Genomic DNA, 16277 nt, shown 5'->3' on the forward strand with positions numbered 1-16277 from the left:
TTTTATTGAATTTATAACCCGAGGATACATTTCCTGTAGTATGAATGGTGCCCTTCTAACTTTAGTACCCACTGATTATGACTGTCTTTGCGCGCATTTGTGTGTCGGATATAGACCAAACTCAATGCGGCATTGTTTTTAAATCATGTTGTGTGTTTGGGCGGGTTGTAACTTAGTGTGGTTGTTGGGCTGCAGAGATGTAATAATCCTGTGTGTTACCGACTGCGTGTGGAGCCTCGGCGGTGCATCTTCTCACCAACTACAGCCACAGAGCAGCGGCAGTAGCGCGCCTGCGCAGTGCATCCAGGGACTCGGCGGCGATCGGTGCTGAAGTGGGGCGGATGGCAGAAAAATAGCGGCGATGGACATTACACCGCAGGATTCCCATTTACGATGTCGTTAGATAAGGACTGGGATATCGCGTTTTCATACCTATGACTGTAGGACACTGACAGCCCAACATAAAGGGGTAAGATCCTGGTTATTCAGCGCTAATGCTCTATACAGACTGGCTAGCTGATGTTAGCACGGGGCTAACTGCTGCTCAGCTGCCACCGCCTCCTCTCCCTGGGAGAAATAGCGGGTCTCGGGCTTTTGGCTAAAGCTAGCAAGAAGAAAGTGGGTAGTTAGATTTCTGGGAAAAATGTCTGCGCGACAGTCAGTCCCGCACAGCACTTTTTCTAGATGCGGTGTCACTCGGTGGTGTCAGCTGAGAGGGGATCCCCTCTCGCGGTTGGTCAGACCTGCAGCGGCTCAGATGATTCGAGCAGCTGCAGCAGAAACCACGCAAAACACCCAGACGAGCAGCTAGCCAACAGAGCTAGTATACAGAGGGTGAGAGTAAGGTCCGACGAGCTTGTCTTCTCGTTATTTGAAGACATACACAGGCCTTTAAGAGCAGATGCCAGGGCTGCGACAGTCCGCTGCGCGCATCCACCATTAACCATTCTGTCAACTTTCAACCATTGCAGAGCACTTTACCTCTAACTAGCATTATTTCCCCTCTAATATAATGCACTGGAGAGAGATCTTATAGTGCACAGCTGAAGGAACACCCACGCTGCACTTTCCCATGGGTGTGATGAGTCAGAGGAACACAGGTTATGTTGCAACTACATCCTGAGATACTTCCTGATGATTCTCTTCATTCAGAAATGGTTAACAGACGATCACCTGCCTTATATTTGATAACACTGTTATTTGGGTGAAAATATGTTACCTGACAATGTGTACATACAGCAGTAAAAGCAGGTAATTATTATTTTTATTATCCCTGAAGATATTAAGTGATGCTTTTTGGACTCCCAGAAAGATATAATAACAGGTTGGATCTATTTAAATGAGTTAAAATTTATTTTGTGGTGCCGTTTAAGGCTCCTTTTTAGTGTATTATGTGAATGTAGCGTTTGGGGGGGAGATATATATATATATCACTTTAAAACATCTCATATTGTGTGACCAGTCATCTGAAATATGCATATTTTCTGTTACACATTGGTGTGAAGCAGCATACATTCAGACCTAATAATATGATTGAAAGTTGCTTTACCAATCAGCGTTTGATGTGCCTTTCCTGCCCTTTCTGCTTTCGTAGCTCTCATTTTCCCTTACTTTCATAATTCTCTTCTTTAAATAAGCATGTTACTAAAGTTGCTTTGTGGCCATCTTCCTCCTGGGAAGAAGCAGTGGAAAATCTCACAAGTGCAATGCAAAAATCTTATCTTTGCACACGGCTATTCAGAATAATTTTTCACAGACTTTAAAAATACAGGGGAAACCTTTGTTTTCAGCCCAGTTTTAACAGCCATGAGCAGATAGTGATGCTTCTTTCACTAAGGGACTGGTTTTCATTGTACAGCAGTATTAACACAGCATGTAGAGTCATAGATGTGTGTCAGCTTAGTGCCTTGTGCTACCAGTTAAGACACAAATAAACAAAATTAAGATAAGTTATTAAAAAGTAATTGGGTCCCGACCTTGTGTAGATTAACAATTTTAAATGTGTTTTCCTTTTGACTCATTCATCTAAACATGCTTTCTCATCTTTGACTCACATATTTTAGTCCAGTGATAGCTCTTAACGTAACAAGTGTCCCACTGTTGAGGTCAATGTTTGAACACTTCTCAGCTGCTTGTTGTAGGAACAATAATTCCTGTATTAAAAATCCGTGATATGAAAGAAACCTTTAGCCTTAAGGCTCCCCTCAATGTATTAAATGTATGGCATCTTGACAGTGATTCCCTCAGTAAGACAGGTTAATTTTCATTTTTTTAGTCATATTTTGACCACATTACTTGCCTTTTGACAGACATAGCAATTTAATTTTGCATTATTGTGTAACAGAATATATGTAATATCATGTAAGGAAAAGGAAGTCACGTCCACCAATGAATAGACTTGCTCAAAAATGCTTATGATCAGATTGATCAAAATTGAAACTGTATAAATTTCCCCAAGTTGCATTGTAAAGGCAGCAAGACAATTCAAAATTCAGTGACAGCCAGCTCAGTATTAATGAGTGCAGATTAGAACATTTTTTCTGTACACACGTCCATTTATTTTTCATTGAAGAGAAAACTTCTCACATACAGGGGACATGATGCTGAGGGGAAAAAAACCCGTAATATATTGAAGATGCTAAGAAAAATAGCTGCATTGTATTTTAGAACTTTAGAAGATTTGGTCATAATATATGTTTCAAAAATATGATTTAATTTAAAAAAATGAGGGGAATGTGACACATTCTAAGAAAGGAAATAGTTGTGGTCCTCTCCCTGAAACAACATATGTTGCTGTGATACTTGTGGTCAGATTATAGAGACATGAGAAATAAATCATCTTAACATTAATAATCTGGATCTCCAAATATTTACAACAAGTTAAAAATGTCCATAGAAAGGTAAGTTGGTTGTTTTGGGGTGCAGTATGTTTTTGATGTAGTTGTAAGGTGGATAAATGGCATCTCCCCCTAGCAGTTCTGGTTTGCAGTCTGGTGGTGTGGTAGACTGGGTCCTTGTGTCTGACCACATGGACTTGAATGACTAGCTCCGCAGTGGAAGCTGCTGATACTGGGGCTGGGGTCTCAACCTTCCTCTTTACAAAGAAAGTCAGAAATATCTCCCTTTCTCTTCACTCTTATATCTTCCTGTACCAAGTAAGAGTGGTTACAGGCTATATTTCTCCCCATTTTCATGTCGTAGAATACTTTAAAATCAACTAGCAGCCTTGCTAGCCTCATGTTTAAATTAAACTGGTTCAAGTAGCTCTAGCTTAAGTAACTTGGACACTGAGATACTCTTTAAGTATTCTTTATACTTTATTTTAACTAAGTTAATGTGTAGTCCCTTAATACACTCACTGAACACTAAAAATGACATGGTTTAACATGGTTTCTCCATAATTTAATATTTATCTCTGGTGATCTGTTAGGACGTTTATGACCTCCTCCTGCAGTGACCGGTCACTCACCTGAGGTGTCACCTGGGGTGTCCAGTCAGATTTCAGAGGTGGCCAGTGCCACCCTGGACACCCCTCTGGCTCTGCCACTGGCTGAGGTAGCTTTAATGTTGCTCTTTTTCTTCCTGTGGGATGTAAATGGTATTTTTTCACTGACTCAACCTCCAGAGTGGATTTTCAGTTATTTTCTCCAGCTTTGTGCTGTGTGATGTCATAAACTCCTGTACATTTGCACTGATTCCAAAACCATTGAGCCATTATCAGTTCAATAAATGGTTTAAGTTTCAATCACAAGACATCTCTGTGTTGGAAGGGATGGTTGGAAACCCTGGTGTGTGTGATGGCAGTTTATTAAAATGAACTTCCTCAACAAATGTGTCAAATATTTGAGTTAGTGATGTTTGGCCATAAGTTCAATATGTTGTGACTACGTGTTAATAAGGCATGAGAATGAGATTTACTTCCAGTATGAGAAGCTATCACACTTTGACATATCTTTAAATGTACAAAGTCCCTTTTTTATTTTTTTCTAAATATCAAAGGTCTGTTCGGAAAGCAGGAAATTGAAAATTTTCCAGTCTGTGGTGCCCTGTGAATCTATAGAGGGCACTCTAGTTTCAGCTTACTCTAAGACATGCTCTGGTAAGCTTACGATAAGTTGGCTCATGTTCTGTTTGCTACATTGATACAAAAATGGAGGAAACTAGCTAACACTAAATAATCTGAAAAGCAGTGTTAGTTATTATTTTAGATTTTACACCATAAATTGTGTCGTCAAAACCAAAGATGAGGCTTGTTGACTACAATGCAGCTGTCTTACTCTACAGTGTCCACAAACATGAAGAATTATCCGCTAGCTTGCAACCCAAGTAAGACAAGAGTGACCCCATTCATTCATAATAGATAAATAAGTACTTGATTAATCCCATGAGGGAAATTTTCCTGTTACAGCAGCAGCCATCAGATTAAAATCAATTAAAAAAGAACAGATAAGAAAAGTGTAAACATATAAAAAAAAAAGTCAATAGGCAAGACAAGGCAAGTTTATTTGTATGGCACATTTAATGTACAAGACAATTCCAAGTGTTTTATATAAAACATTAAAAGCATTACCTGCACTGCAAACACTTTACCCCCCCCAGGGGAGTTCCTGTCCACATGTTTACATGTTTACCTGCTGTCCATATAAGTGCAATATCACTAATATTAATATCAGAAATGTTATACTTTGGACTACCACTACCTCATGCACATACATACTTGCACATATTTATCTAGGCTGCACATGCAAACTGGGCTCTTTAGTGTTTACTGTTATTTTTATTTTTATTTTATTTAAAATTGTGCTGTTTATATTCTATTGTATTTAGCTTATATTCTATTTATATTTAGCCTATATTTCTATTTTTTTTTTTTTTTTTTTTCTCTTCATGTCTTATTTTATTTCACTTATTGCCCTCCTTCTATGGCTCAAACCGGGACCTCAGTTCTAATTTCGTACCATAAACATGTAAATGTGAGCTGGTATGACAATAAAGTTCCTTGAATCCTTGAATCCTTGAATCCATTACAGGAAGCATTAAAAAGAAACTTTAAAAGAAATTAAATAAAAACAGAAAACAGCTAAAATAAATTAGATTAAATGCAAGAAATAAAGTTCCAGTGTGAGGAATTATCAGTTCTTTTGATAAAAGGCAGCAAATAGAAAAGTTTTTAACCCTGATTTAAAACTGCTGATAGTTTCAGTTATCTGGGACTTTGTTTTGTGAGGAGCATAAAAGCTTCTGCCTCTCCACGTTTAGTTCTGACTCTGGGAACAGAAAGTAGATTTGATCCTGATGACCTGAGGGATCTGGTTGGTTCATAACGAATCAGAAGATCCAGAATGTATTTTGGTCCTAAACCATTCAGCGCTTTGTGAACTAATGACAGGATTATGTGTTTGAATAAACAAAAAATATACAAGATAGGTCTAAAACACCCACAAATAAAATAAAATAACTGTATAAATACTGGGCTGGAGGAAAATTAATATAGATACAGACACATATTTCCAGCTCCTGCTCAATAGAATTACCACACTGTCAAGACATATATATCAGCCGTGTTTTGACCGCACAGGTACCCTGTCATCGAATTCAGCGTTTTTGCAACAGTACTGAAGATTTTTTTTTTATTCCTGACACAACTCTAGTCAGAAGGTAGTACTTTATGAAGTCCCTGCACTTGTTGGGGTGGAGCTTGCAGCTTATTGTTTTATACTCACTCAGATTTCTCCACAACTCTGTAGGATGGAGCCACATTGTTAGATTTTTAGGAAAGAAATATCTCTGTATCTAAACTTTGCCTGTGTGCAGTGACTCCATACTGTTTATTAGACCCACTGCTATAAGAGGAATATTATTTCTTTTATTAGTTTAATTTGCCAGGTCCTTGCAGAACATAGACGCTAGTGAAAATACAGTACAATGGTCTGGAGGCATCTTTTTTATTTTTTGTAAAAACAAAAGAAATGTCTAAGAAGTGATAATTAATACATATCATTGAAATGTTGCTTGTGTTTTAGTTTGCTGACTTTAAATACCAAAATCAATTTCCTTTTGCTATTGTTCACACTGTCTTTAAGCCCAAGAAATTGCATCATAGTATATTTTATAACAAGATTAAAAGAAAAATAAATCTTTGCACCAGGTTTGAAACGGCCATACTGAGCTTGCCCCGTTTTGTCAACAAGTTTATGTGTCATGAGGCTGCGCATTATTTGCATGTGGCCATAAGAAAATGATCTTCCCACGTTATTCTCAACAGCGGTGCAGGTTTAGGATACCCAGGAAATCTATTGACTTTGGAGTTTGTGATGAAGTCTGTGTCATGCATGGGAGCGCATTAATTGTTAGGCTGAGACTGGGGGCAAAAAAAAATATATATATATATATATATATATATATATATATATATATATATATATATATATATACTTTCTAAGTTAAAGAGAAATCTGATCTTTCTCATGCCTTGACACATTGGCAAGGCATAAGAAATTAATACTAGTTGGTAGTGCTTTCGTTATTTATCATCTCCAAATATTAAACTCTTGTTATTCATTTTACAAGTATGTTTAATACATTACACCATGCTCTGACAGTATTTTTAAGGAGCATCGGAATCTGAAAATAATAATGACAGCGTGGGTTTTGTTTGTGTGTTTGTGTTTTCTTATTTGCATAACATCTTACCAAATGTTTTTTTTTTAATAATGTTCTGCCATAGTTGTACCACATGGCCATGTTTTGTGCATATATCTTGTGCATTTTGTGCATTTATCTCCACATATATGGTTGTTTGTATTCATGTCAGTCGGAAGCCTTTTCATTTCTATAGGAATTCAAAAATGATGATGATTAAGGTGATTATTAAAAATGATGATTAAAAATTATTAATGTGTTAAAATCCACCTTCTGTTTTTCCCCCTTCAGAATTTGCATCAAATAGAGTGACATATTTTAACTTTTGCTTTGGATTTTAGGAAAGAGACCAAAGTGTGTGCCGGGGTAGCTAAGCTAGCTGATAACTGTTTTAAACTCATTCAAGTAAGAACTTCATTGTTGTATATAGTCAACCCTGGTATCTTCATCATCTTTAACACATTTCACACAAAAATACTACCCAGCAGACCAAACTCTACTTGTGTGTTTTTCTTTTTAAACATTTTAAACGCATATTCTGTAATACTAGACTGAGAACTGTTAGCATTAGCCTCTACTATAGTTAATGTGAATTTTATCTACCCAAAACAACAACAAGAAAAAACATTCTTAAATTTTAGACAGGGGTATAGTACAAATATCAATCAGACGATTGCGAGAAAAGTCATTCTTTTGTCACAGCTCTGGAAGAGAAAATAAATTTCCCTGTTCTTGTAGAGTATTTACGGGACTTGCCTATTACTTATTAAAATAACCGTAATCAGTTCTAGATTTAAAAGGAAAAAGAAAACGTTTTTTTAGATAAGAAAAAATGGTAATTGGATGAATAAGGTGATTAAAACTTAAAAGGTGTTCAGTTCCTTACTTTACTCGAGGACAACAAATAAATCACTTGAAAGCTCAGTTATTTTACATAGTTATGTTTGGGGGGAAAACATTAAGGTGTGCTCTTAAAACTTATAATTATTTGCTTTTATATCAGGTTTTTATAAACTCCAATGACAACTTATATTTTGAATTTGTAGAACTCAAAATATTGTTGGGATATGTGGTGATAGAAGTTTCGTATCATAGTCTTTAACTTATGCATTTTTCTGCTACAAAGTAGTGAAAAATTATTATTTTGTTGTGACTTTGACTATAAAACAAACTTCTGTTTTCCCTCCTTGTTTTTTAGATGCTGTGTATTCTCTGCTCCCTCTACTCCAAAGTCCATAAATGATCCTTTTATTGAGATCAGTGGAATCCTAGGAGGCGACGGCGACAGAAGCAAAAGAACGTGAAATAAGGGAGAAAAAAAGGGGGAGGAAAGGAGTCAAATCTCACTTCAGCTCTCGTGTCCCTTTCTGTGCCAGTTGGTCAGGGATGGTGACACCAGTAAACTCTCCTCCCTGTGATGAGAAGAACCTCATCGCCTTGTCCTGCATTTCCAGCAAGCCAAGCAGCCAGTCCGTTAGCCAAACAGACACAGTTCACGAGTCAGTCGCTTTATTAACCAGCCTGCTATCATCCAGCAACCTATTACCTCACACCATGACTGCTCTGTCTGACCTGTGTTTAGGAACTCACTAATTCATGGTAAGTTTTCTTTAAAAATGTCAACATTTTAATCACGTATTATCACAAAAAAAATAAATAAAAATAAAAAATAGAAGTAATTATTTAAACACATTACAGCAGGGTGCAAAAGAAACATTAAGTAGAGAACAAACAATAATAATAAAAGACAAAATAATTAAAACCAACTATAAAAAAAAATAATATTACATAGAAACAGGAGCTAAAATAGAGAGAAACAGACTAAATAAATACAGATTATAACGCAAACAACAGGAAATGCATCATAATCATTAGAATCATCATCACTGTAATTGTCATTATCATCACCATCACCGTCAATGTACATATGCCAGAAAATATATTTATAACAAAGAAAAGAACTCGACTTTAATTAAAATTGGTGGCAAATAAAAAGCTTTAAGACCTGATTGTACAGAACAAAGGATTGAAGCAGACTTTAGATTTTCGGGTAATTTGTTATATTAGGAGCATAAAAACTAAACATCGATTCTCCTTGTTTAGTTTTTACTCCTGGGCTGGTGTGCAAACTTGATCCAGATGATCTTACAAGTCTCGGCTCATAAAGCTTCAGCAGATCAGATACATATTTTGGGTCAGAGCCATTCAGCTATTCAGATTTCTACACCAGCAGCAAAATATTATAATCAATTCTTTGGTGCACAGGAAGCTAGAACAGAGATCTCAGCAATGGTGTGATATATTCTTTTTTTTTTTTTTTTTTTTTTTTTTTTCGGTCTTTGTGACACGAGCAGCAACATTCTGCATTAGTTGCAGTCGTCTTAGTTAAAACCTCCATTAAAGTGTTCAAGCCTACTGAAAACTAATACATGGACAAGTTTTTCCAGATCATGTTGAGCCATTAGTCCCTGTATTGTAGATATTTTCTTCAGGTGGTGAAAGGCTGATTTGGTTACTGTTTTAATGTGGCTGCAAGATAATTTTTCGCTTGATCCATTGATTTCAACATTGCTCATTTAAGCTGAGCAATTATCTTTGGAGGCTTATCTTTGGTTCCCATGATCTGAAGAAAATTCTCCCCTGGTGAGGCAGTAATATAGGCAGTAATATAGAGCTGAGTGTTATCCATGTAATTGTGAGGAGAAATTCTGTTTGTTTCCATGATCTGAGCTAGTGAGAATATGTAAATTCTGAACAATAGGGGACCCAAGATGGAGCCTTGGGGACTCCTCAGGTCATCTTTGAGTAGATGTATAGTTATCAATTGTCCCTGTCTTTTAAGTTGAATTAAAACCAGTTCAGATCTGAACTAGCGATTCCCATCCAATTTTCCAGTTACTCTAATAAGATGTAATGGCTGACTGTGTCAAAAGCAGCACTGAGATCTAGCAGAACCAAAACCGAACTTTTGCCTCTATCTGTGTTTAAGTGGATATCATGTAAGACTTTGAGGGGAACAGTTTCAATGCGGTGGTCAAAATCCTGACTAAAAGTCATCAAAACAATTGTTAAGTGCAAAGAATGTGTAAAGCTGTTGATAAACAGCTGTTTCTATTATTTTACTTAAAAATGGGGATTTGAGATGGACCTGTCGTTATTGTTTGTTGAAGTGTCAAAATTTCTCTTTTTTAGCAGTGGCGTGATCACTAAGTTCCAGGTCTAACATCAGTTTATTCCACCACAGATACTATCACAAAGGTTATAATATTATAATGTTATGTAGGTAGGCTGCACTGAGTTTATCAAAGATGACAAAAAAGGAGAATTTAATGCATTACAAATTCAATAAATCAAAGAACCTTTATGTGCACAAAGAGCCTACAAACCTGCAAGCAGGATTACAGCTGTAGCGTTCTGTTCAACAGCCTCTTCATAATCTTTTAATGGTTGAAGTAGAACATCATCAGATTACATCAACTGGACCTGATTTGCCAGGCTCCTTACTGTCGATAGAATTAAAGCCTCTTAATTAACTACAGGTTTTAGATGGAGTCCCTGCCCCTAACTCCACATTTTTCTTTCTTCAAGAAGTTTAATATAAATCTCAAGTTTAATATCCAATCTTAACCATCAGTGCAGTTTGATATAAAAATGGACAGTTTAATAAGAGTCTGAGCCTTAATTTCCCAAAGTAGAAGGTAAATAGTAGTTTGGTTTAACAGTCAGAAAGCCTTTGTTTAATTAAACGCAGATTAAAAGTATATGCAGATGTAGAAAAAAAGTCATTTACAATTAGGGCTGGGCGATATGGCCTAAAAATAAAATTTCCGATTTTTATAACCAAATCCGATTTCCGATTTTAATCGATTTTTTTTCTTTTCTTTTACAAAACAGAAATAAACTTATCAGAAACATTTATTTGTTTATATGAATGAATCCCAGCAAAAATAAAGCATATAATGTCATAGCTTTTCCACCATATAAACAACTTCATATCTTACATAGAAATATGCAACACAACTGCATCCGTGATCTCGTTCCATCTGGATCCTTATCATACAGGATCCACTGCAGAAATAATTCCCCTAATGAAGGTTGTCTCTTAACTAGGGTTTGTGGGTTAAGTTGACTTCTGCATCTCGTAGAGAGCAGCATTTCTCACTGCAGTTAAACGCACAGCTAAATCCCAGGCATGAGTGAAGGGTCACTTCACTGAAAATCTATCAGACAAACACCTTTCTGGTGTGGAGGGAGGGCTAAGTCTGCTCCTAACTAACTATAAAAATAAATCTCCAGAAATGGAAAATTCGATTTATCAATTTTATCGATTTATCGTCCAGCCCTATTTAAAATATATTATAAATCTAAAGTTGCTGCTGAGGTGTGAAAGGTATATGACAGATAATCCAACTGTGCTGTAATTAATGGTTATGTCAAGGCTTAAAAAACTTGTCTTTTTATGTAGTCTTCTTCCATTTGTCTTTGTGTCTACTGTGTGAAAAAGACGCAAAGGGCATCTTACAGGTTGGTAAATCTTATAAACCAACATTTTACTCACAATTGAACATATTAAATAAAAAATATTAAAAGTTGAAAGTGAATGTTTTCCTCATCTGGAATATAGAAGCAGCACAATGTCTCAAAAAGATTTGCAAGTGGAAACTTCCCTAATGTCCATTGACATTTTTTTAAGTTAAAATTGCATATTACACTCTACATTAATTTGGTGTGCAAAACATATAGTGAGGTAACCTGTATTCTTTGTGAAACCAGGTAATGTATTACAGACTCTCTTTTATTTCCTCCTATCCCAGCATATTTTATTATTTCAACCATACATTTGCATGTCCAGTCAGTGTGGCCTCTTCTTCCAGTTTGGTACATAGCCGAACCCTCGCTGTCGTTTGCATCTAGCAGCCTGTTTTCCACCGATGCTGCCTGGTTGCTGAATAACTGATGGCTGCGCCACCGATTAGGCAACTGCATTTGCATATCTGGCAGATCAGCCTTACTTACCATGTATCATCACTGTGAGAAATCACATGTGTACACATTGGATAGATTGACAAAGAGAAAGGAAGGCTCTTTTTGATGTTTTGAGGTTCAGCTAATTTTACTCACCTTAAAACATTTGAATTATGACTTTACAGGTAAGAATTTGTTTTATTAATTGTACTGCAGCTGCTAGTGTAATTTTTGATGTGCTTCAAGTGCATCATGGAAAATATTTTCTCTGAGTTGTCACAGTTCAAATTGACTTTTTTCAGAAATAGGAAGCCCATCTAGATGAAAGATCATGGATTTCAAGGCAGTTATTTTCAGGCATTACAATGACTTCTTGGAGTGGTATTTTTATTTTGAGTAGCCTGAAGGGTTTAAAAGCACTGTATTTGCTTATGAAGGCTATTGTGTTGTTGAAGGGACTCCTCTAGCTATAACAGCAACACCAACAGAAAATCAGTTTTTGAAGGTTTGGGGAAATGTCAGTGATAAAACAATAGAGCAAAATGACACATTGTTGTTAGGTTGTTGGTAAAATAATGCAATAGCTGAGTGGATTGTAAGTACGACAAGTATATATATATATATACGTGTCATACTTACAATCAACTCAGCTATTGCATTATTTATATATATATATATATATATATAAAGAAAGAGCATTTTCATTGTGCATCCTGATTCTATTTGTAAGATACAGAAGTGGAATAGTGAATTTGAGTTATTGTACCAATGATGCTGTTGTCCACACTGGTTCCATGACACTGGTTAGATTTTTGTAAAGCCAGTTTTACACTAGTCCAAATTAGGGCTCCAACTAATGACTATTCTGATCGACTATTAAAAACAAATAGTTCCCTAATCGGATTATGTATCTCATTACTATTAAATGACAACTTATTTCACTTTGAGCCGTTAAAATCTATTCTATTCTATTCTATTTTACAGTCATTTAGCAGACGCTTTTATCCAAAGCGACTTACCTTTGAGAATAAGAACCACACAAGCATGAATTCAAACAAGATGGGACGTCATAATTAAGTGATAGTCAGACTGCTTTGAGTCCAGTTGGACACAGGTGCTGTCATGTAGTGCTAGAGGCAGTGTATATAATTTTTTTTTTTTTTTTTTTAAGTCATTTTGTTTAAATACAAGATCACGATTTCATCACACAATATCAATCTTGCGTGGGGTTGTCCAACGTGCCTCGTCTTTAAATGTTCGAGCATTGCAGACGTACGTCCGTGGTGGGCAAGGTTCATTTTACAAATCTTACATGTATTTAATTTATTTTGAAAGTTTAATGTGAAGTTATTTTAGACTTCTGATGTCCTCTGCTGCCGTTTTGTTGGTTTTTTTTTTTTTTTTTTTTTTTTTTGCTGACAATAGTTGACGGTTAAATTCGTTGTCGACTATTTCTATTGTCAAGAACGTTGACTAATCATTGCAGCGCCAGTCCAAATTCTCCTAACACATGCTAACATCTGCATCAGATGAGCTTCTACTCAGCTTAGTTTCAATGGGAACACCTGGGTGTAGAAGTTATATTTTACAGAGGATGCTGTGGTCAAGTTAACAAAAATGGGCATATCTCACTTGGTTTTTACAGAAAAATGTGTACTGGCCATTTTGATCCCCATGGAGGCTCTGAAACATGTGGACAAAATAAGGGTTTGGTCTCCTTTTTTTGCTTGAAACTAATGTCAAAACAACTGGAAACTTATTCTCTGTCCTGCTATGAGGCAAACATCTAAGGTAGTCAAAAGTAGTAACTTCCACAGCCTACGTCATGTTGTTGTAGGGACACACCCGTCCGGGTGGAGGTGAACTGCTCCAGCGTTTACAGTGCTTCTAATTTCACTTTTCTGTTTTCATGGTCTGTTCAATCAGATTTAAATCTTGCTGGGAAATACAAACTTTAAGCCCTACAGTACCTTTTTTTTTTTTTTAGACAAGTAGTAATGAAGAGCTGTTTCCACTCCTCAAACATTCCCTTTAAAAGGGCGTCCCAAGACCTTCTGGAGTCAGTGCTACTGATGTTTGAGATGTGTAAACCAGGAGCGGGAACTACTGAACATCCAAAGATGAACTGGTGATGGGGTGGAGGATGCACATTACTTGTTTGTTGAGGAAGAATGAGACAAGTTTAATGATATTTGGAGTTTATAGACCAGGGAGGGTTTGGCTTAAAGAACCAGATGAAAATCATTAGCCAGGCAAAAAAAATTACACATTCATGTAAAAAATAATAAAGTCAGAATGTTAGGAAAATGCTCTAGTATTATTGTGTTTATATAGTGAAATTGCACAGCTGTTATTTGGCGGATTAATACCTGGTGTATGCTGTATATTAATGTCCAAGTAGAGGTGAACTACAATAACATTTCTGATTATTTATGTAACACCATCATTTGTACAAAAACTTAAATTTACATAAACTCCGCTGTAGTTTTGTTTTTAAAAAGCAAATGTTAAATTGCTCAATGATGAGCAAAATAAAGATTAATGCTACCCTAACTGCTGCATGTTAGCATAGTCACTGAAGTTGATTCACATCCTGTACATCTATATTTTATACTATAAAATACAAATGTTAGATCCATACTTAATTACAAAATCCCTCAAACAAATAATAGTAAATTCTGCCTGTTTTTTCCTGCATGAATCTTCATCTGCTTGCAGATGATGGATGTTGCATATTCTAAGGCAACAGCGGGGCAGATAGATGATGAATGTTGGAGTAGTTAAATGGGTTAATATGAATGTGCATGTGTGCATGAATTTTTGTATTTACTGTGCACGTGTGTTTGTCCGTGTATGTGTGAGATATGCAGATCCTGTTTTTGTGCCTATTGAAATGCATGTTTAGTGTCTGTCAAAGCTGAGTGAAAGACTTGGGCTGATGCCAGAAACCCTCATACCAAACAAGGAAGGGAATCCTCTCTGTCCTGCCTGAGTGCTCTCTTTCTCTCACGCTTCATCTGTCTCTTACAAACACACACTCACACACAGAGTGCTGCGCCCCCTCCTCCTTCTGATATAATACATCGCTGGGCAACAGAAAGTCAGACATCAGGTCTTGCTCTCTCTATGATTATTATGAAGGATATTTAACTATGTTTATTTCTATGTGTCCATCTTGAAGCCCCTTAGTGTGAGTGGAGTGGAGATGAGAAAAAGGCAGGCGGCTCATATCGAGGCCCCACCCCAGGCCCCTGGACAGCCCCGACCTAACACCTGCTGTCTCTGCTGGTGCGGCTGCTGCAAATGTCTATGGTAAGGACTCAATACGCTGTCATCCACTTTAATTCCCTTCATCTGGCTGTCAGGTCAACAAAACCCAATTATTAAAAGCTGCAGCACTGAAATCATCTATATTAGTTGCTTTTTATAAAACACTAAGCATAGAACAATGTAAAAACAATGTGAAAGGGATAACTTGGTGTGATAATGAGGATGGTGTGGTGATCTAGTGGTGTTCAGTTGCAGAAGGAAAAAGACCTGTAAAAACTCACCTGTTCCAGCTACTTTTTTTTCCTTATTTCTTCTCTCAATTGTTAAATATGTTTGTGAATACATAAATAACTGAGTAAACATGGTGGGATTAAGATGCTGTCCCTTTTCCATGTGCAGAAGCCAAAATTTTTAGCTCGAATGATTGACTAATAGTCATCACTTAAATATATGTGGCAAACCACTAAACTTTTAAACTTTTTAAACAGCTGAAATAGTAAAATGTAGTACAGAGTTGAAGCACTTTGATCCAACCCCTGCTCTCTTAGTAGCTAAAATATAAGAGTGAAAATAAGGAGCATTGGGTTATACTGTTAAGTAAATTTAGGGGCTTTCAGACTCCTTCAGACCCTTTTAGCACCCACTAAAAATTGCTGCAACCTTTGAGCAAACCCTAATTACTGTCTGTGTAATAAGGGGTACATAGTTGTTGTTGTTCTTCTGTTGAACAACGATGCTCAACAGTTCTCTTCATGAATCAACTGTACTTTGATTGCGTCATCTGGGTTTTAGCATTTAGTTTAAAAGTAGATTTTTTTTCTATTTTTAACATTGTCTGTATTTAGAGTTTAATAAACACTCCTACATGGAATGACAACAGGTAATCCTGCCTTTAATTCCTGATATATGATGTCTCACGTATGTTGAGTTACAAACATTGCAGTTTTTGTATGACTTTATCTAAAGAAAAAGAAACATCTGGGAGGTAATTATGAGTGAGTACAAGATGAGTTTGCAGTTTTGCATGCTGGTTTCCATTTTTCTTTTTACATCTGTTTCATACCGTTGTTTTTTTCCATTTTATAGTACATTTATTTCAGCTTAGTGTTACACCTGGAGTCCATAGTTTTAAAACATTTGAAGTATATGCATATCAGATGTCTGTTGTAATGATTGTTTGAATCTACCTATCACCATTTTTGTAATTATGTTCATACATAGATTAGTAACATTTCCCTTCTTGCTACGAGCAATGTTCTGCTGGAAAGACCTGCATCATGTTTTCCCTGCACCCCCCCACATGGCAGCAGCACTCCACTACACGAGCCGTCCCTGCAGATGCTGCTTAGGGAGGGCCTAAAGAAAATAACAAACCATCAGAGGTGTTCACGTGACCTTTC

The 16277-nt window shown here is 36.5% G+C and overlaps 1 protein-coding gene across 2 annotated transcripts in view; it reads left to right on the plus strand.

Moving 5' to 3' along the window:
* The first annotated feature begins 314 nt into the window (after positions 1-314).
* rgs17 (regulator of G protein signaling 17) overlaps positions 315-16277 on the plus strand; it is a 33040-nt gene continuing 17077 nt past the window's right edge. The window contains exons 1-3 of one of the 2 annotated variants that reach the window (XM_042010943.1): positions 315-469; positions 7841-8241; positions 14789-14919. In XM_042010943.1, coding sequence (XP_041866877.1) covers positions 8239-8241; positions 14789-14919 — 134 coding nt within the window. In that variant the 5' untranslated portion in view covers positions 315-469; positions 7841-8238. The remainder of the gene's footprint in view (positions 470-7840; positions 8242-14788; positions 14920-16277) is intronic. The other variant, XM_042010944.1, reaches the window with a different exon arrangement.

This window comes from Melanotaenia boesemani, chromosome 16, assembly GCF_017639745.1.
Source record: "Melanotaenia boesemani isolate fMelBoe1 chromosome 16, fMelBoe1.pri, whole genome shotgun sequence".
NCBI lineage: Eukaryota > Metazoa > Chordata > Actinopteri > Atheriniformes > Melanotaeniidae > Melanotaenia > Melanotaenia boesemani.